The sequence below is a fragment of the Bos indicus x Bos taurus genome, chromosome 8, assembly GCF_003369695.1.
Source record: "Bos indicus x Bos taurus breed Angus x Brahman F1 hybrid chromosome 8, Bos_hybrid_MaternalHap_v2.0, whole genome shotgun sequence".
NCBI lineage: Eukaryota > Metazoa > Chordata > Mammalia > Artiodactyla > Bovidae > Bos > Bos indicus x Bos taurus.
This window is the reverse complement of record NC_040083.1, coordinates 46208522-46231212: the sequence shown is the minus strand read 5'-3', so window position 1 is coordinate 46231212 and position 22691 is coordinate 46208522. Positions and strand designations below refer to the sequence as shown.

At 39.3% G+C, this 22691-nt stretch overlaps 1 protein-coding gene across 2 annotated transcripts in view; it reads right to left on the bottom strand.

The window, feature by feature from the left end:
- SMC5 (structural maintenance of chromosomes 5) overlaps positions 1-21484 on the bottom strand; it is a 117998-nt gene extending 96514 nt beyond the window's left edge. The window contains exons 1-3 of one of the 2 annotated variants that reach the window (XR_003512261.1): positions 21174-21466; positions 15231-15372; positions 2969-3021 (exon numbers count right to left, since the gene is read on the bottom strand). Coding sequence is in view for 1 of the 2 variants with exons in the window: in XM_027549441.1 (XP_027405242.1) it covers positions 2969-3021; positions 15231-15372; positions 21174-21364 (386 nt within the window). In the remaining variant the exon portion in view is untranslated. Of the gene's footprint in view, positions 1-2968; positions 3022-15230; positions 15373-21173 lie in introns of both variants that reach the window. The other variant, XM_027549441.1, reaches the window with a different exon arrangement.
- Positions 21485-22691: the final 1207 nt, after the last annotated feature.

The window sequence follows — 22691 nt, the reverse complement described above, 5'->3', positions numbered from 1 at the left end:
AGAAAATAGAAGAGATAAGAAGACCTTCTTAAATGAACAGTGCAAAGAAGTACAGGAAAACTTTTCAAGAAAACTGGAGCTATCAGGGGAATATTTCACACAAGAATGAGCATGACAAAGGACCTAACAGAAGCAGAAAAGATTAAAAAGAGGTGGAAAGAATACACAGAAGAACTATACAAAAAGGTCTTAATGATCCAGATAACCAAGATGGTGTGATCACTGACCTAGAGCTTGACATCCTAGAGTAAAGTCAAGTGGGCCTCAGGAAGCTTTACTACAAACAAGATTAGTGAAGGTGATGGAATTCCAGCTGAGCTATTCAAAATCCTAAAAGATGATGCTGTATAAGTGCTGCACTCAGTATGTCAGCAAAATTGGAAAACTCAGCAGTGGTCAGAGGACTGGAAAAGGTCAGTTTTCATTCCAATTCCAGAGAAGGGCAGTGTCAAAGAATCTACAAACTATTGTATAATTATGCACATTTTGCATACTAGTAAGGTTATACTGAAAATTCTTCAAGCTTGGCTTCAACAGTATATTAACTAAGAACTTCCAGATGGGTTTAGAGAAGGCAGAAGAAACAGAGATCAAATCGCCAACATTCACTGGATCATAGAGAAACCAAAGCAATTCCAGAAAAACATCTACTTCTGCTTCATTGACTATGGTAAAGCCTTTGAATGTGTGGATCAAAACAAACTGGAAATATCTTAAAGAGATGGGAATACCAGACCACCTTACCTGCCTCCTAAGAAACCTCTACGCTGGTCAAGAAGCAACCTTTAGAACCTTTAGAAACAGTCAGAACCTTTCATGGACTGGTTAAAACTTGTAAAATGAGTACCACAAGGCTGTATACTGTCAGAGATCAAATTGCCAACATCCGCTGGATCATCAAAAAAGCAAGAGAGTTCCAGAAAAACATCGATTTCTGCTTTATTGACTATGCCAAAGCCTTTGACTGTGTGGATCACAATCAACTGTGGAAAATCCTGAAAGAAATGGGAATACCAGACCACCTGACCTGCCTCTTGAGAAGCCTATATGCAGGTCAGGAAGCAACAGTTAGAACTGGACATGGAACAACAGACTGGTTCCAAATAGGAAAAGGAGTACGTCAAGGCTGTATATTGTCACCCTGTTTATTTAACTTATATGCAGAGTACATCATGAGAAACGCAGGGCTGGAAGAAGCACAAGCTGGAATCAAGATTGCCGGGAGAAATATCAATAACCTCAGATATGCAGATGACACCACCCTTATGGCAGAAAGTGAAGAGGAACTCAAAAGCCTCTTGATGAAAGTGAAAGTGGAGAGTGAAAAAGTTGGCTTAAAGCTCAACATTCAGAAAACGAAGATCATGGCATCCGGTCCCAACACTTCATGGGAAATAGATGGGGAAACAGTGGAAACAGCGGCAGACTATTTTTCTGGGCTCCAAAATCACTGCAGATGGTGACTGTAGCCATGAAATTAAAAGACGCTTACTCCTTGGAAGGAAAGTTATGACCAACCTAGATAGCATATTCAAAAGCAGAGACATTACTTTGCCAACAAAGATCCATCTAGTCAAGGCTACGGTTTTTCCTGTGGTCATGTATGGATGTGAGAGTTGGACTGTGAAGAAGGCTGAGCACCGAAGAATTGATGCTTTTGAACTGTGGTGTTGGAGAAGACTCTTGAGAGTCCCTTGGACTGCAAGGAGATCCAACCAGTCCATTCTAAAGGAGGTCAGCCCTGGGTGTTCATTGGAAGGACTGATGCTAAAGCTGAAACTCCAGTACTCTGGCCACCTCAGGCGAAGAGCTAACTCATTGGAAAAGACTCTGATGCTGGGAGGGACTGGGGGCAGGAGGAGAAGGGGACGACAGAGGATGAGATGGCTAGATAGCATCACTGACTCGATGGACATGAGTTTGAGTGAACTCCGGGAGTTGGTGATGGACAGGGAGGCCTGGCGTGCTTCGATTCATGGGGTCGCAAAGAGTCAGACACGACTGAGCAACTGAACTGAACTGATAGAGTACATTATGAAAAATGCTGGGCTGGATGAATCACAAGCTTGAATCAAGACTGACAGGAGAAATATCAACAATCTCAGACATGCAGATGATATCACTCTAATGGCAGAAAGTGAAGAGAAACTAAAGAGCCTCTTGATGAGGATGAAAAAGTGAAAAAGTTGGCTTAAAACTCAACAGTCAAAAAACTTAACATGATGGCATCCAGTCGCATCCCTTCATGACAAACAGAGAGGGGAAAAGTGGAAGCAGACTTTATTTTCTTGGGCTTCAAAATTACTGCAGACAGTAACTGCAGCCACAAAATTAAAAGACACTTGCTCCTTAGAAGGAAAGCTATGACAAACCTAGACGGCGTATTAAGAAGCAAAGATATCACTTTGCCGACAAAAGTCCTTATAGTCAAAGTTACAGTTTTTCCAGTAGTCGTGTATGAATGTGAGAGTTGGAAAATAAAGAAGGCTGAGCACTGAAGAACCGACACCATAGAACTGTGGTGCTAGAGATGACTCTTGACATTCCCTTGGACAGCAAGGAGATCAAACTAGTCAATCTTAAAGGAAATCAACCCTGAATGTTCATTGGAAGAACTGATGCTGAAGCTCCCATACTTTGGCATTTGATGTAACAGCCAACTCATTGAAAAATACCCTGAGCTAGGAAAAACTGAAGACAAAAGGAGAAGGCGGTGTCAGAGGATGAGACGGTTAGATCATCAACTAAGTAGACGTGAATCTAAGCAAACTCCAGGAGATAGTGAAGGACATCTGGGAAGCCTGGAGTGCTGCAGTCCATGGGGCTGCAAACAGTCAGATATGACTTAGCGACTGAACAACAACTGTAAACACTGTGTTATTACTCTTGACTAAAGTCATCAGGAATGCATAAACATAAACTAAGAAATTATGCAGAAAAAAGTGGTTTCAGTACTTTTAACACTTACAATTCAATTTCAACCATGCCTTTGGAACATCCTCTCTTCACAAAAAAGCCAACCTAAGATATAAAAAAAGACAAAGTGAGCTGTGTGGTGACATTCCCAGGTGAGATATAGCAAAAGTCATTATTATTTGTCAGATCAAGATTCTTTCAATAACTATTCTGTACATTCACTTACTTCACTTTCTAACTGTACCCTTTCCAGATTTAGGCTCCTCCACTGTTTCCACTCACAGATGATAATATTCTAAGCTACCAGTATTTTAATATTCTAAGAGTTATTGATCTTTCTATGCATTTAAGAGCCTCTTACAAACTTCATGACAAAGCTATTAACAATAAGTAGTGCAGAGCAAAAATCTGAGGCCAAGTTATCGAGCTCCAGACTGAGTACTTCTATGGAGCTGCACAGATTAAATATTAATAATCACTCTAATAGCACCCATCCTGCTATTAATTAGTATACACCTATCACCAAGCACTTTTTAAATAATCCAATAAATATAGTAAATACGATTTAAGTGAGCACAATTTATATCATAAAATAGATGTATTTAAGCTACTTTCTATATGTATGTGAGTGTAAAGTATGAAAAAAGACCCTGGACCTAAAAAAATCAGATTGGATCTTGAATCAGGCTATAATTAAGTAATACTCAAAAAAGGTGGGAAATACACCTTGCAAATAATTGTTTTTTTAATAGTGGTAATGACAATGATGATGACAATTATAACCACAACAGTTAACATTTATTAAGCATTACTATGTTTATGTTCCAAGCACTTGATACACAATTTTCTCATTTAATACTCATGAGCAAATTTATGAGATATGTATTATAACCATTTTACAGATGATGAAACTGAGAACCAGGAAGATGAAAAAGAAAGTCTATTCCTGTAACAAGAAAGTACAGTTTAATGATCAAGAGTACAGGCTTCAACATAGACCATGTCTAGTTCAAATCTCAGCTCTGCCATATACAAGCTGTTTCACCTTGACTGGGTTACTTAACGTCTCTGTTTCAGTTTTTTCATAAATAAGGAAAACAATGGCATTTTTTTAGGAGTGGGGCATCTGCTCATTAGGTTGTAATAACTGAAATACTTGTTACCAAATGGAAGAAATTAAAAAATTAGAAGGCAGTTATTATAAAGTATTTGTACCAGTGGTGCAGAAATGCTTATACTAAATTTTTATATTGCATTTAAATAAAAATACAACATTAAAAATTTTTTGCTAAGAATTTGGACATCCCCTGAACATATCTGTGGATACACAAATGTCTGCAAGCTGTCATCTAAGAAAACTGCACTTCACAGCTTCCTTTAAAAAGCCTACCACTCAAGGGTAAGGACAGATGTATCTTCATGACAAAAATAAATAAGAAGGTTGGTGAAAATTGTTACAGCCCAATCCATTCTGACTAAGGCAGCCCTTGGAATACAATCCAGACCATTACAGAGAGAGAATGATTTAATAAACAGTTTCTGACAATTTAAAAAACTACATATAGGGAATTCCCTGGCAGTCCAGTGGTTAGAATTGGCACTTTCACTGCCAAAGGCCTGCGTTAGATTCCTGGTTGGGGAACTAAAATCCCACAAGCTGTGCAGTGTGGCCAAAAAAACAAACACAACATAATATTAATAAAAATCTGAGTATGTCCTTGGAAATTATCTACTCCAAACCCTGTTCTCTGAAATAAAAACTGAATCCCAGACAAGTAACTGGTTCAGGTTACAAAATTAATCATTAATAAATCAGTATCTTTTCTATCTCATAAATGCCCCTCTTATGGCATTAAAAATTTTATTTTGAATAGGTTATTTATAATGTTAAGGGGTATAGAAATCAATCTTGTAACCTACATTAAATTTTGCTGTTGTTTATTCGCTAAGTTGTGTCTGACTCTTTTGCAACACTATGGACTGTAGCCAGCCCAGCTCCTTCTGTTCATGAGATTCTCCAGGCAAGCATACTGGATTGGGTTGTCATTTTCTTCTACAGAAGATTTTTCTGACCCAGGGATTCAACCTGCATCCCCTGCGTTGGCAGGTAGATTCTTTATCATGGAGACACCATGTAAGCCGGCACATTAAATATTAAGCCTTGCTTAAAAACCTGTAATATCACTTTGATTATAATATTTACAGTAGTTTAGAAAAATAAAACAATCATTTCAAGTTTTAAAAATATTTTACAGTCAAGTAACTCAACTTTTAGACTTTCTTTTTAAAACATGTTTTCATGTGAAATATATACCAACAGTATATACAAACTTCATGAACTGTTTAGAAATAATAAAACAACCATATATCTACCAGTTTAAGGAACTGGTCACTAACAGTGTATCTGACATTCCTTAATTCATACTAATTGCATCCTTTTTCTCTCAACTAATGGGGAAGAAAGAGGGAAAGGAATAGTTAGGAGTTTGGGATCAACATGTACACACTGTTATATATTTTAAATAGATAACCAATAAGGTCCTACTGTATAGCACAGGGAACTCTACTCAATGTTATTTGGCAGCCTGGATGGGAGGGGAGTTTGGGGGAGAATGGATACATGTATATGCATGGCTGAGTATCTTTGCTGTCCAGCTGAAACTATCACAACATTGTTAATCGGCTATACTCCAATATAAAATAAAAAGTTTAAAAAATGAAACAACAAATGTAATCTCTAAACTGATTTAATTAAATGGCAACCCACCCCAGTGTTCTTGCCTGGAGAATCCCAGGGACAGGGGAGCCTGGTGGGATGCCGTCTATGGGGTTGCACAGAGTCGGACATGACTGAAGCGACTTAGCAAGCAAGCAAGCAAACTGATAATTCCTTTACTTTTGTTTTGTACTGTATGAGAGTCCAAATGTTTTTGACTGTTCTAGAAACAAACTCACATTACGTGTATTTTTCCAAGATGGTATTTTTCCTTAAAATTATGTTTTTGATATTTAACCAGTGAGCCAAAGTTTGTTTCTATTGTCATATAATATTCAATTGTATTTGACTATTCCAGAATTCACTGCAAACAATACTTCTGTAAGTATTTCCATGATTTCACCTAGTATAAATGCACAAAAGCTGACTAGGGTACCTAGAAAGCAGAATTTTTGAGGCACTGGATATAAGCATTTACAGATTTACTAGGTAATACCATAGCACTTTCCAAGGGGGTTGTACAAATTCATATTCCCACCAAGAATGCATCAGAGTTTCCACTGTTTTATATCCTTATAAGCACATGGCACCAATGGAATTCTGGTGGGTCTGATAGATATACCTTGCTAGGGCTAATGTGCATTTCTCTAATAACTAATGAAGTTGAGCATCTTTTCATGTCTGTAGGAATGTACTGGTTGTCTGGGTTGCCTCTTGACTGTGAGACATTAAAGCGGATCTTTTGCTCACATGTCTTATGAGTTGTCATTATTTTGCTTATTATATAGTCTGTATATCAATCTTGTTATATGTGCTATATATACATGCTCCCAATTTGTGACTAGTCTTTTCTCTACAAGGTGTCTTTTAGATGAACAGAAGTTCCTTAGTTTTATTATAGTTGAAATTATCAACTTTTCCCTTTAGGTCTATACTTGAAGACATTTTCTTAACCCGAAGTCACAAAAATATTCTCTTCTACTACTGATGTCTTCTAAAAACTTCCTGGTCAATCACATTTAGATATTTAATCCACCTGGAACTAATTTTGTTAAAGTATGAGGAAAGGACTCAATTTCATCTTTTCCTATACCAATACCCAGTTGTCTCAGTACCATTTTCCGTCTCTTCCTCACTCACCTACAATGTCAGTTCTGTCATAAATCAAGTTTTTACTAAGCTTTGTATCTTAGCTCTTTATTCTGTCACATCACACTAGTCTACCCTACATCAACACCACAATGTCTTAATTTACCAAATATTGTATCATCTTGATATCCAGTAGACAAGTTTTTCCACTTTATCCTATTTCTTTAGAAGGAGCTTAGCTATTTTTGGCCCTCTGTATTTTCATCCAAATTTTAGTACCAGCTTGTAATTTTTATAGACGGTAGCAGGATTCTGACTGGAATGACACTTAACATGACATGTATCAAACATTAACATTTTAAAATAAAAACTATAATCTCTGCATACTATCTTTTATGTGCGGCTATGTAACTTATACCTTTGTTGCTATAATATCCATTTTAATTGCATTTACTGTTCACTGTCAGTGAACACAGAAAATGCAACTCATTTCTGTTATACAACATTTTTAGGGGGTTCTCAGTTCTTATTTCTAAACTGCTAATTATTTCTAAGTTTATTATTAATTCTAATCAATAGATATAACTCACAGAAAAGGTTTTGGAATCATTAGTAAGAATGAAAAAGGTCCTTGCCTTAGTCTGGGATTTTGTAACAAAAGTCCCACAGAGTAGGTGGCTTAAACATACATTTCTCAGATATCTGAAGGTTAGGATATGCAAGATCAATGCATTCACAGATTCAATGTCAGTGTTACATTATCTTACATCTCAGTTTAGTCGTTCAGTCATGTCTGACTCTGTGACACCATGCACTAGACCACACCAGGCTTCCCTGTCCATCACCAATTCCTGGAGTTTACTCACACTCATGCACATTGAGTCGGCAATGCCATCCAACCATCTCACCCTCTGTCATCCCCTTTTCCTCCAGCCTTCAATCTTTCCCACCATCAGGGTCTTTTCAAATGAGTCAGTTCTTCACATCAGGTGGCCAAAGTACTCAAGTTTCAGCTACAACATTAGTCCTTCCAATGAATATTCAGGACCGATGTCCCTTAGGATGGACTGGTTGGATCTTCTTGAAGTCCAAGGGACTCTCAAGACTCTTCTCCAACACCACAATTCAAAGGCATCAATTTTGGGGCACCTAGCTTTCTTTATATTCCAACTCTCATATACATACTTGCCTACTGGAAAAACCATAGTTTTGACTATGACTAGATCGACCTTTGTCAGCAAAGTAATATCTCTGCTTTATAATATGCTGACTAGGTTGGTCATAGCTTTTCTTTCAAAGAGCAAGTGTCTTTTGATTGCATGGCTGCAGGAATATAAAGTCAAGTGGGCCTTAGGAAGTATCACTATGAACAAAGCTAGCAGAGGTGATGCAATTCCAGTTGAGCTATTTCAAATCCTGAAAGATGATGCTGTGTAAGTGCTGCACTCAATATGCCAGCAAATTTGGAAAACTCAGCCACAGGACTGGAAAATTGAAAAGGCTACTTTTCATTCCAATCCCAAAGAAAGGCAATGCCAAAGAATGCTCAAATTACCGCACAACTGCACTCATTTCACACGCTAGTAATGCTCAAAATTCTCCAAGCCAGGCTTCAACAATACGTGAACCATGAACTTCTAGATATTCAAGCTGGTTTTAGAAAAGGCAGAGGAACCAGAGACCAAATTGCCAATATCCACTGGATGATCGAAAAAGCAAGAGAGTTCCAGAAAAACATCTATTTCTGCTTTATTCACTATGCCAAAGCCTTTGACTATGTGGGGCACAATAAACTGTGAAAAATTCTGAAGGAGATGGGGATACCAGACCACCTGACCTGCCTCTTGGGAAACCTGTATGCAGGTCAGGAAGCAACAGTTAGAACTGGACATGGAACAACAGACTGGTTCCAAATAGGAAAAGGAGTATGTTAAGGCTGTATATTGTCACCCTGCCTATTTAACTTATGGGCAGAGTATATCATGAGAAATCCTGGGCTGGAGGAAGCACAAGCCAGAATCAAGATTGCTGGGAGAAATATCAATAACCTCAGATATGCAGATGACACCACCCTTATGGCAAGAAGTGAAGAACTAAAGAGCCTCTTGATGAAAGTGAAAGAGGAGAGTGAAAAAGCTGGCTTAAAACTCAACATTCAGAAAACTAAGATCATGACATCCGGTCCCAGCACTTCATGGCAAAAAGATGGGCAAACAGTGGAAACAGTGGCTGACTTTATTTTTGGGGGGCTCCAAAATCACTGCAGAAGGTGACTGCAGCCATGAAAATAAAAGACACTTATTCCTTGGAAGGAAAGTTATGACCAACCTAGATAGCATATTCAAAAGCACAGACATTACTTTGCCAACAAAGGTCCATCTAGTCAAGGCTATGGTTTTTCCAGTAGTCATGTACAGATGTGAGAGTTGGACTATAAAGAAAGCTAAGCGCTAAAGAATTGATACTTTTGAACTGTGGTGTTGGAGAAGACTCTTGAGAGCCTCTAGGATCACAAAGAGATCCAAGCAGTCCATGCTAAGGGAGATCAGTCCTGGGTGTTCATTGGAAGGACTGATGTTAAAGCTGAAACTCCAATACTTTGACCACCTGATGCGAAGAGCTGACTCATTTGAAAAGACCCTGATGCTGGGAAAGACCGAGGGCAGGACGAGAAGGGGATGACAAGGATGAGATGGTTGGATGGCATCACCAACTCAGTGGACATAGGTTTGGGTAAACTCTGGCAGTTGGTGATGGACAGGGAGGCCTGGCTTGCTGCAATTCATGGGGTAGCAAAGAGTCAGACACAACTGAGTGACTGAACTGAACTGACTCACCATTTGCAGTGATTTTGGAGCCCCCCAAAATAAAGTCTCTCACTGTTTCCATTGTTTCCCCGTCTATCTGCCATGACGTGACTGGACCAGATGTCATGATGTTAGTTTCCTGAATGTTGAGTTTTAAGTCAAGTTTTTCACTTTCCTCTTTCACTTTCATCAGGAGGCTCTTTAGTTCTTCTTCACTTTCTGCCGTAAGGGTGGTATCATCTGCATATATGAGGTTACTGATATTTCTCCCAGCAACCTTGATTCCAGTTTGTGCTTCATACAGTCCGGCATTTCACATGATAAACTCTGCATGTAAGTTAAATAAGCAGGGTGACAATATACAGCCTTGATATGTTTCTTTTCTGATTTGGCACCAGTCTGTTGTTCTGTGTCCAGTTCTCACTGTTGCTTCTTGACCTGCACACAGTTTTCTCAGGAGGCAGGTAAGGTGGTCTGGTGTTCCCATCTCTTGAAGAATTTTCCATAGTTTGTTGTGATTCCACACAGTCAAAGGCTTTGACATAGTCAATAAAGCAGAAATAGATGTTTTTCTGAAACTCTTTGCTTTTCCGATGATCCAGCAGATGTTGTCAATTTGATCTCTGGTTCCTCTGCCTTTTCTAAATCCAGTTTGTACATATGGAAGTTCACAATTCATGGACTATTGAAGCCTGGCTTGGAGAATTTTGAGCATTACTTTGCTAGCATGTGAGATGAGTGCAATTGTGCGGTAGTTTAAACATTCTTTGGCATTGCCTTTCTTTGGGACTGGAATGAAAACCGACCTTTTGTAGTCCTATGGCCACTGCTGAATTTTCCAAATTTGCTGACATAATGAGTGCAGCACTTTCATAGCATCATCTTTTAGGATTTGAAATAGCTCAACTGAAGCTCCACTACCTCCACTAGCTTTGTCATAGTGATGCTTCCCCTAAGGCCCACTTGACTTCGCATTCCAAGATGTCTGGCTCCAGGTGAGTAAGCACACCATCATGATTATCTGAGTCATGAAGATCTGTTTTGTACAGTTGTTCTGTATATTCTTGCCACCTCTTACTAATATCTTCTGCTTCTGTTAGGTCCATACCATTTCTGTCCTTTATTGTGCCCATCTTTGCATAAAATGTTCCCTTGGTATCTTTAATTTTCTTGAAGAGATCTCTAGTCTTTCCCATTCTATTGTTTTCCTCTATTTCTTTGCACTGATCATTGAGGAAGGCTTTCTAATCTTTCCTTGCTGTTCTCTGGAACTCTGCATCCAAATGGAATTATCTTTCCTTTTCTCCTTTGCCTTTCATTTCTCTTCTCAGATCTTTGTAAGGCCTCCTCAAACAACCATTTTGCCTTTTTGCATTTCTTTTTCTTTGGGATGGTCTTGATCACTGCCTCCTGTACAATATCATGAACCTCAGTCCATAGTTCTTCAGGCACTCTATCAGATCTAGTCCCTTAAATCTATTTCTCATTGCCACTGTATAGTCGTAAGGGATTTGATTTAGGTCATACCTGAGTGGTCTAGTGGTTTTCCCTACTTTTTTCAATTTAAGTATGAACTTGGCAATATTTATTTTCATGATCTGTGCCACAGTCAGCTCCTGGTCTTGTTTTTGCTGACTGTAAAGAGCTTCTCCATCTTTGGTTCCAAAGAATACAAGCGGTCTGATATCGGTACTAACCATCTGGTGACGTCCATGTGTAGAGTCTTCTCTTGTGTTGTTGGAAGACAGCATTTGCTATGACCAGTGCGTTCTCTTGGCAAAACTGTTAGCCTTTGCCTTGCTACGTTCTATACTCCAAGGCCAAATTTGCCTGTTACTCCAGCTATTTCTTGACTTCCTACTTTTGCTTTCCAGTCCCCTAAAATGAAAAGGATTCTTTTTTGGGTGTTAGTTCTAGAAGGTTTTGGAGGTCTTCATAGAACCATTCAACTTCAGCTTCTTCAGCATTACTGGTCGGGGCACAGACTTGGATTACTGTGATACTGAATGGTTTGCCTTGGAAAGAAACAGAGATCATTTGTCGTTTCTGAGATTGCATCCAAGTACTGCATTTCAGACTCTTTTGTTGACTATGATGGCTACTCCATGTCTTCTATGGGATTCTTGCCCAAAGTATAGATATAATGGTCATCTGAGTTAAATTCACCCATTCCAGTCCATTTTAGTTCACTGATTCCTAAAACGTCAATGTTCACTCTTGCCTTCTCCTATTCGGTCACTTCCAATTTGCCTTGATTCATGGACCTAACATTCCAGGTTCCTATGCAATATTGCTCTTTACAGCATCGGATTTTACTTCCCTTACCAGTCACATCCACAACTGAGTGTTGTTGCTTTGGCTCCATCTCTTCATTCTTTCTGGAGTTGTTTCTCCACTGATCTCCCATAGCATACTGGGCACCTACCGACCTGGGGAGTTCATCTTTCAGTGTCCTATCTTTTTCGCTTTTCATACTGTTCATGGGGTTCTCAAGGAAACTACTGAAGTGGTTTGCCATTCGGTTCTCCAGTGGACCACGTTTTGTCAGAACTCTCCACCATGACCCATCTGTCTTTGGTGGCCATACACGGCATGACTCAGTTTCATTGAGTTAGACAAGGCTGTGGTCCATGTGAGCAGATTGGTTAGTTTTTTGTGATTATGGTTTTCTGTCTGTCTGCCCCATAATGGAGAAGGATAAGAGGCTTATGGAAGCTTCCTGATGGGAGAGACTGACTGAGGGAGAAACTGGGTCTTGTTCTGAAGGGTGGGGCCATGCTCAGTAAATCTTTAATCCAATTTTCTGTTGATAGGTGATTTAGCCCTATTAAATTTGCATATTAATCCATTGGGAGGCTTAGCCAGAATTTCTTTATGGTTTTTAAGCAGACATTCTTACAATCTGTGATTCAGAGTTTTCTTTCTTTTCAACACATATCTTTTCTCTTCTACCTAGAACTTCCAATACAATGTTCAATAGTAATGACAGTAGGTAACCTTGACGGGTACATTTTCACAGATATCTCCTGAAATTAAGAAACGTCCATTCTATTCCTAGTTTACTAAGAGTTTTTAATCATAAATTACTGTGGAATTTAACTGATTGCTTTTTAGCTGTTGAGAAATTATTGAGTTCTACTTCTTTAAAATATGGTGTATCATGTTAATTTTTTCCTAATAATCAATCTCTCATTTCTTGAATAACTTCGATTTGGTCACAATGCATTATATATTATTAAATTCAACATGCTAAAGTTCCTTTTTTGTGTGTGACTTTTGCCTCCAGATTCATGCGTGAAAGGGGCTTGTTATTTTCTCATGCTATCCTTGATTGATTTGGGTAACTAAAGTCACATTTTCCTGTGTAAACAGCAACTTTTGCTGTTAGGACTAATCCACATTTTGTTTTTGTCTGGTGTTCTCTATGAGAAAAAACTTACCAGCTAACTTATCTTCTCTACTTAGAGTTAGTTTTGATAATTTAAATAGCTGTAGAAATATATACGGGGCTTCCCCGGTGGCTCAGACGGAAATATATACAATCACAACTTTTAAAATATTTATGCTTTATTGGAATGATTCTCATAATATTCTTACATTATGAATATATAAACCTCTGCTGCATTCTTGTAATGCCCTGGTGGCAGTCATAATTATTGTGAAATGTATTGTGCATGGATTTCCACTCTTTTTATGTTTTCTAATGATGTCCTTTTTCACATTTCTGTTTCTTTTCTCTTTCTCCTTTCTCAAGACTCCTTCTGGATTGTTTGGGCAGTGGTTATTTTTCCTCTACTTCGCTCCTCCTACTTTAATCTTTCCTGTTTGGAAGTTACATATTTTGGCTTATTTTTTTTTAACTGGTTTACTCTACAAACTTTAACATGCATATTTAACTTAATAAACTCTTAAGCTAACAAATATCTTAACTTTCTCCCAACAATACAGAGAATACTTTAACTTTGATCACAGCTTTGACAACATTTAGTTGTATCTTCTTTGATTTAAAAAATTGACACATCAGTATTATTTTATACAGTTTACACATAACTTTACTACATGTTTAGTATTTAGTAGGCTTCACTGGTGAGATGGTGAAGAATCTGCCTACAATGTGGGAGGCCTGGGTTCGATCCCTGGGTTGGGAAGTTCTCCCGGAGAAGGGAATGGCAACCTACTCCAGTATTCTTAACTGCAAAATTCCATGGACATAGGAGCCTGGTGGGCTACAGTCCACGGGATTGCAAAGAGTTGGACACAACTGAGCAACTAACACTTACTATATGTTTACCATTTCATTGCTCACATCTTTTTACCTCTCAGACTTTCTTCTGAGATAATTAAAGTCTGAGATAATTTTCCTTCTTCCTAATTAAACACTTTCAAAGTTCCTTTATGAGGATCTCAGACTGTTCTCTCAACCCTGTCACATTCTGTGACCATATGACTCCCATGTTTGGTATTCTAAAATTTACTATAATGTGTCTATTTGTGTATTTCTTTCTTTTACGCCATCTGGAATATATTTAGGTGCAATGGATCTGAGGATTCAAGTTTTTCAACATTTCTGGAAAATTCTTAGTCATTCTTTCTTCGAATATTGCCTCTTCCTTAGTCCATTATTTTCCTTCAACTATCAGGTCTCAATCTTGATTTCATTACTTTTTATTTTTTCGCTTTAGCTCTATAATTCATGTTTAGAAAAACTGTCAAGTATTTTGGTTCACATATTCTCAATTATGTCTGCTTTGTTTTACCTGTCCATCAAGTTTCTCTCCCATGTATTTTAATTTATATTCTCAATGATTCTTTTTTCAAATTTACCTTATCTTTTTGTTACTTCTTTGCAACCTTCTTTCAGTTCCTAAATAAACTAAATATTCCTAGTTTACATTCTATATATACAAGCTCTATAGGTCAGATTGTATAGCCTGTTGTTTGTATTAGCTCTCATTTTTAGTGGTTCATTTCCTCCTATGCTTTGTGATTTTTGGGGGTATGGACTCATGAATTTCTTGGAACTTTAGATTTCTTTTGAGGACTGTATTGAAGACATTTTCCTTCAGAGGATTTCATTTGCTTCTGCCAGAGATATTATTAAGGGAGGACACTTTAAACTAAAATTACAATGTATGTGTTGAGGCTTGTTTGAAAGATTTTTTTTCTTTTTCCTTCTACTACTGTATTCAGAGATAACAATGAGTTAAGTAGCCCCACTTCGCAATTTTTTGTTTTTCCTGCTACACACAGTACTCATAGTTTTATCTTCTAACTCTTCTACACCCTCAGGACCCCCAGTCCTATGCAACGAATTCAAAGCCAGGTTTCAGGGCACAAGGTAAGCAAATAACCCTGGGAAAACAACTTCAGAGCTTGCAGAAATCTTCGGATCCAAATTACTTTATTTGTGCCCTTTGGAAACTTACTTCTCCTTTTCACATGTCCATCAATACATTTAAACAGCTGTATCTTACACTATTTCTAAGGCTGAAGGTGTTACACACTTGGAGAATTCTCTAGGTATATAGCAAACTACTTCTGGAAATGGAGATCTTCCCTCAGTGTCTCTACCTGCCAATTTCATCATTTATATTCAAGCACAACACATTTGCCATACCCAAGAATTAAGATGTAGAAATTGATTTGTTACCAAAAGCGATTCATGGTTTTGAATTTTGTTAAAAGTACCTATGTTAACTTACCTTATCTGCCCGTCCCATGAAAGCAGGTTTGCCTGCTAATCCAAGGCAAATGGCACACACGATGCTGGACTTCCCTGTTCCATTAGCTCCGATAATCATATTCAAGTGGGGCCCAGGAGATACTTCACAGACATCGTATGTCCTAAATTATAAACAGGTGAGATTACTAAGTAGAGACAAGAAGTGAAGAATATTTTCCTACTAAAGCACTTTTTCTTGCTTTACCCTTATCACTAACTATAGGTTTCCTCAAATTCTTTAAAAACCAACTAACCTTATAAATATTAATGTAACATTACTTTATAGGTTGTTAACAACTTAGAGGGAAAAAAATCTGTCAGTGAGAGAAATGAAAAAGTGACAAAGTATATCTAAAATTAGAACATTCATGGGAAAATAAAACTTCACGTAATTTTTCTCAAATATTAAGTCTGCTAAATAGAGCAAAGTTTGATATAATTTATTCTTTAGTAATTCTAATACATTAGAAAGTCCATCAAAGCTACTGTACAAATGATTTTTAAATAAATTACATGTAAGTGAAGTGACAGTTCATTCTAAATTTGTGTATTTTACATTTATATTTCTCTTGAATTAAAATGCTTACTAGAAACTTATCATAGTCAACCGAATTACTTTTATTATAATTAGAAAACTGAAGATGTATCAACTCAATAGTTTAATTTATTAACTTTTTAAAATAACATGAATTTCCTTTAATATACTGCCAGACATTCACCAAAGGATCTATTTCTAGTACAAATTAAATTTTATTCCTATGGGAGGAAACAAGAGTGCATCATCACCATGCACGTCCGTAACTTTCCCTCATACTAGAAAGCAGCATGCTGTCCTGCTCTCTACCTGCAACAGGAGCATCTAATCCATATTAGTCTTCAGGGACAGCTATGGCAAATGCGAAGGAAACTGACTCAGTATCTTTGTACTATGTCCTTGAATATCTGGAACTGGACCCCATAAGTAATGTCCCGTGCCCACAGTTTCAGTTGGCTACCAACTAATTCCCCAAGAGTAAAAGCTTAGCCTATTACTAACTTCCTAGGTATTCAAATAATTTTACCAAGCACACTTCAACTTTAATACTCCAAGAAATTAATCATTCTGAAATTCCAAGTTGTAATAAAATAAATACAGGTGGTAAAGAAAAGTATTTTCTGGCAGGTTTCCAACCCCACTTCTCTGCAGAGCATCCATCTATCTTTTCAGAAGCTTTATTCTAGTAACAGCAGAGTCTTGAAACAACCCTTTACAACAGTTAAAATAAAACTACTACTACTAAGTCGCTTCAGTCGTGTCCGACTCTGTGCAACCCCACAGACAGCAGCCCACCAGGTTCCCCCGCCCCTGGGAGTTTGGGAATTTCAGACATCTGGAAAATTATCTGACTTGGAGCTTCTTAATCAACACATGCAGCTCCATTCTTTTAATATTTGAATTTCCTGCTGTAAACTGTCTTACTAAAATAGTGATGCAACTGGTATTTAAGCAAACAAATAGAGCAGAAAAAAGCATGAAAACTTCTGACCTATATTGTTACACACAAATACTATAAACACGAAAAGCTGCCAAAACTAAATAAAGCCTCTGCATTTAAAAAAGAAAAAAAAAACCATTCTGATTCTACAATATGTTTATTGGAAATTCCCTTTTGTGAGTTCCCTTTTCTCTGACCTCCCTCCGAAAAAGCTAATTTCAGAGCCACCCTCTTCTGAGTTTACATACTTTATCTAGTACCTCATATATTCTCCATAGCCTCAGGTAACATCTATATACTGAAAGTCAGTTCAGATGACCTACAGATTCAATTCCCACCTCAAGAACTCTATTTGGATGTCCCACAATGGTCACTTCAAACTTAACATATTCAAAACTATTACACTGGTGCAAAAGTAACTGTGGTTTTGCACTGCTGAACTTTGCTGTTTGATATTGGAATAGATTTTCAAATAAATGTGGTTATGTTATACATCATTTTAATGTACATTTTTGGCTTTTTTTTTTTTTGCTAATGACTTATTACTCGCTGTGTATTTTATATTTATTTTAGGCTAGGGAAATGATGTTAGACAAAATGCAAATTCGAGCAGTTTTCTTATTCGAGTTCAAAATGGGTTGTAAGGCAGCAGAAGTAACTCACAACATCAACCACGCATTTGGCCCAGGAAGTGCTAATGAAACTGCACTGGCTCAAGAAGTTTTGCAAAGGAGACGAGAGCCTTGAAGATGAGCAGCACGGTGGCCGGCAACTGGAAGTTGACAACAACCAACTGAGAGGATCATCAATGCTGAACCTCTTACAACTACACCAAAAGTTGTCCAAGAACTCAATGTCAATCCTTCTATGGTCATTCGGCATTTGAAGCAAACTGGAAAGGTGGAAAAGCTCGATAAGTGGGTACCTCATGAATCGACCAAGAAAAAAAAAATCGTTGTTTTGAAGTGTCATCTTTTCTTATTGTATGCAACAACAAACCATGTGACGAAAAGTGGATTTTATATGACAACCGGTGATAACCTCCTCAGTGGTTGGACCACGAAGAAACTCCAAAGCACTTTCCAAAGCCAAACTTGCACCAAAAAAAGGTCATGGTCACTCTTTTGGTGGCCTGCTGCCCATCTGATATACTCCAGCTTTCTGAATCCTGGTGAAAAAAAACCATTACATCTGAGAAGCATGCTCAGCAAATTGATGAGATGCACAGAAACTGCAATGCCTGCAGCCAACACTGGCCAACAGAATGCGCCCAATTCATCTCCATAATAATGCCTGACCATACATCACAAAACCAACTCTTCAAAAGTTGAAAGAATTGGGCTAACGAAGTTTTGCCTCAACGGCCATATACCTATCACCAACCAATTACCACTTTTTCAAGCATCTCAACAACGGTTTGCATGCAAATCACTTTCACAACCAGCATGAGACAGAAAATGCTTTCAGAGAGTTCATCAAATCCTAAAGGACGGATTTTTATGCTACAAGAATAAACAAACTTATTTCTTGTTGGCAAAAATGTGTTGATTGTAATGGTTGCTATTTTGATCAATAAAGATGTGTTTGAGCCTAGTTATAATAATTTAAAATTCACAGTCCGAAACCAGAATTACTTTTTCATAAGCCTTAAAAAAAATCTAAAACCACTCTTGTAGTCTCTTAGTGAAGGATATCATTATTCATTCCTCTGCCCACAGCAGAAACCTAAGTATCATCTTTGATTCTCTTCATCTCCTCCACCTCTGTTCACACTACCCACCCACTCATCACTCCATTTATCACCAAATAATGTTGGTAAACAAGAAAATCTGACACACCTTGCTGTTAAAAAAAGAAACAAATAGGACCCTTCATAATTTAGGTCTAAATCTTTTTCTATTTTCTATCTCCTTCCCCTATTCTCTAATTAGACCTCTAAAGTTTACCTATAAGGAATTTCTTTCAGTTTCTTGACTATCTTATGCTTCCTTCCTTCTCAAAGCCTTTGCATATGCTATTACTTCTGCCTAGAAATCTCTTCCCTCCACTCTCAATCCCAATGGACTTGGTGAACTCTCAGGAATCTTTCCCTTGACTACTCTCTTCCAAGCCTTTTCAGTTCTCTAGGCCTACTCTTCCTACTGCATTCCTAAAACTCAAAGTCCTCTCATAAAAATAAACAAAGTCTTACTTAGTTCTGCACTTTCCAGCTACCTTTTATTTCTCCTCTTCACATTCAAGCTTTACTTCCTCACACTCCTTCATTCTTCTATGACTACAAAGTTTTCCACTTTCCCTACCTCAAAGCGCCAAAGATTTCCTGACTGCTAAATGCAGCAGGTTCTTTTCTGTACTGTTATCTGACTTCACTGTATCATATGATGTTTTTGAAGCACTCTTTTTCCTTGGGTTCTCTGATAATACTCTCCCACGGTTCTCCCCTTACTTCCCTGAACAGTTCCTTCTCAATCTGTGAGTTCTTCTGCTTGCCCTTAAATGTTGGCATTCCTCTGGAACTCTGTACTTGGACTTCTATTTCTATTCCCTTCGAGGCAATTTAAACAATCACCTATATGCATGATTCTTAAGCCTCTCATCTGTTAACATTTTCCTATAAGCTCTGAACCCTTATAAATACTGCCCATAGAAGACCTTTTAGATGCCCCACAGGAAACTTCAATATACAAGATACAAAAGGCATTTATTATTATCCTCCCAGAATTACTCCTTCTTTGACACAGCTCTATACCAATTAGCCAAGAGAGAGACTTGAGAAAAATGCTCCATTTCTCCTTCACCCTGATGCCTCGCAATTAATCTGCAGACAAAATCCTGTCAAATCTATTCTTTCTGCTTCTACTTCCCACTGCAAGACTCAAATCCCGATCATCTCTGCCTTCATATTGTAAAAGCCTTCTTGCCTCCAATCTTGCACCCTTTCTAAATCATCCTTCACACTGCTTCCAAAATAATATAAACCACATGAGGGTGCATGTGTGTGCACTATTTCAGTCGTGTCCAACTCTTTGTGACCCTATGGATGTAGCTCGCCAGGCTACTCTGTCCATGGGATTCTCCAGGCAAGAATACTGTAGTGAGTTGCCATGCCGCCCTCCAGGAGATCCATCTCCTGTCTCCTAACCCTCCTGCACTGGCAAGCAGGTTATTTACCACTAGCACCACCTGAGAAGCCCAAACCACATATGATGCCCTACTGAAAATGCATCCTGGCTGCCTACAGGATAAAGTTGCAATTTCTCAGCACAGGAAACACAGACCCTCAATAATGCTATATATCATCAGTATCACTCTATCCATACACTCACATCCTATGTCCTAATCATAGTAGGATACTGGAAACTTACTAAATACAGAAAACTGTTTCAGGCAGTTCCATGCTCTTCCCTTAAGACTTTCATATCCTCCAGTACAAGGCCCTTCTCACAACTGTGGAGGAAATCAATCATTTCATCCTTTGTGCCCCCACGGCATCCTGATACACACACACACATATATATATATAATTATGGCAGACACTTCATTTGATTATATTTATCTTTCCTGATTTGCATTAAAACAACAATTCAGCTACTTATCAGCTGAGTAAACCCGGGCAAATCAACCTCTCTGAGCTTATCAGTGGCGATGCTACCAAGAGTTATGAGGCATGAATGAGGGTACTGTGTAAATAAAGTACCTATTTCTATACCTGGCACAGGATAGATGCTTTAAAAAAATGTCCTTATTGTTACTGTAATTGTTTTCCTTAGGCCACTGTGGAAGCTTAAAATATAATAGACAAATGAACTGCAAGGTGCTAGACGGATATACGGTAGTTGTGTTACAACATCTTTACTAAATTCTAAAGTGAATACTATGATTAGTTGTCTGAAGGGTGAGCAAGCAACCAGGGAAGAAAGTCAGATATGAAGGAGTCAAGCAACAATTGAGAGCTGGGCTTAATTTTCTGGTACATTTCAGGAAACGTCTCCATCCATCACAACCATCACCATCTTTGTCCACCTGGCAACTGCTATCTCTTCACGAAATGTGCCACAGCACAGCGTCACTGTCGCTGATTTAACCGCTGCTTTTTGACTTCCCAGGACCATAGTTTTGTGAATTTCAGATTATGTCTACAGGCCGTGACTCCCAGCGGGAGATGTAATTCCTACTACGTCCACTGCCCGCCATTTGACGCCTTCACACAACTTTGGCATTAAGAATTAAAAAACTGCAAAACACAAGGCACACACCTGCATCAACAAACACGTCAATCTCCACGGCCCACAAGTAAATATCCTCACCGCAATCCCCGGACGAATTTACCAAAAGCCTCAAAAGCCAGGCACACCTCTACAGACCCGCCCCCGGCACGCACGCAGCCTGCGGCCCTCGTGTGCCGGCCGCTGGCCTCCCACGCCGCGGCACGGCCTCCGGTCACTCACAGGAAGTTCTCCATCGCGATGCGGACGATAGAGCCTTCCACGAAAGGCCCGGACGACGGCAGTGGCCGTGGCGCCGCCGGTGGGACCGAACTCTTTTTCTTGCTCGGGACTTCCGACGAGGGATCACTCAGGATAGCTCTCTTGGAGGCCAGGGGGCTTTGAGTGGACGTTCTCCTGCTCGGTGTCGCCATCCTGGCGGTCTCTCTTCTCGGCTGTGGCTTCCGTTCCCACCTTCCTACAGCCCCAGCGCCCCGGCGTCCCACTCCCGCGCGAACAGCGCGGCGCGCGACTGCGCGAGAGCCCGCCCCGGCGCCTGCGCAGTCCCTGCCTGGTAGCGTCACAGGGCATGCCCCCCCCCTTCCCCCCCTCCCGGGTCCTGGGAGACCCGAGCTGGCGGGAATGGGACGGGGTGGCTCACGGGACCACCCCGCGGGAAGCGGCCACAGGACTGCTCTGTATGTTTCTGCATTTTGCCGATTTTTTTTTTTAACTCCGAAAAAAAAATGTCAGCTGCATTTAATGTTTTGAAAGCCTTTTCAGCGCTCAAGGAAACGTCCACGAGGGGAGGGAGCGCGGGACCTCGTCATGTTCTGACTGGTTTTAATCAGGTCCCCGTGTCAAAACAAAAATAAAAACCCCAACAGTGCAAGCTTTCAAATGACTCTATGCCAGCTCTTCCCTTAAAACATAGCCCTCGGGTCTGTTGCGCTCTCCAACAGGTGGAAAGATTGCACGGCACAGGTTTTCTTCACTACCCCCACCACCACCCCCGCTCCCTAATTCCCTAGTAAGAATTCCTCCTTCGACCTTTCTAGAAATGCCCCACCGAGCACGCTGGCATTGTTAAGAGGATGCTTCCACTTAAACCTAGTCACGTTCATCTAGTTAACTCCCTTATTAAAGATGAGGTTCACTGAGGCCTCTGCAGGTCTTCACTCACTATAATCATATCTGATCTACAATAGGCTACTGAGGCAGTGAGGGAGCCAGGCAAGCAGGTCTCAGAGCTTACGTTTTGGTGTGGAAGACAGGAAAAGAACAAGATAACCTACATAGGATCAAGATAATTTCAGGCGGTGATAGGTGTCATGAAGGAAAAAACAGAATGAATGTATGAGAGAAGCAGGGAAGGCCTGTCAGAGAAAGTGATACTTGAGCTAAATCCTGGAGAACAAGGAGCTAGCGGAGGAAATGAGAAAAGAGCATTCCAGGCAAGCACAGAGGCTCTGAGGTGGAAACCAGCAGAATGAGGAACAAAGGGAAGGCGGGCTAAGCTATACTGAAGTGAGCAAGTTTGCTTAGGGGGGCCTTGCCCATCATGCATTTTATTTTAAAAGCAATGGGAAGCCATTGGATGGTTTTAAGCAGGAGAGAGACAAGATCTGATTAAAGTTTTTAAATGAGGCACTCTGGTTGCTGATTCCTCAGAGTCAAGCCTGGAAGTTCGGAGGCCATTTAAAAAGCTATTGCAGAAAACCCTGATTCCCCACTCCAGGATAAATGCTCCTTTCCCAAGCC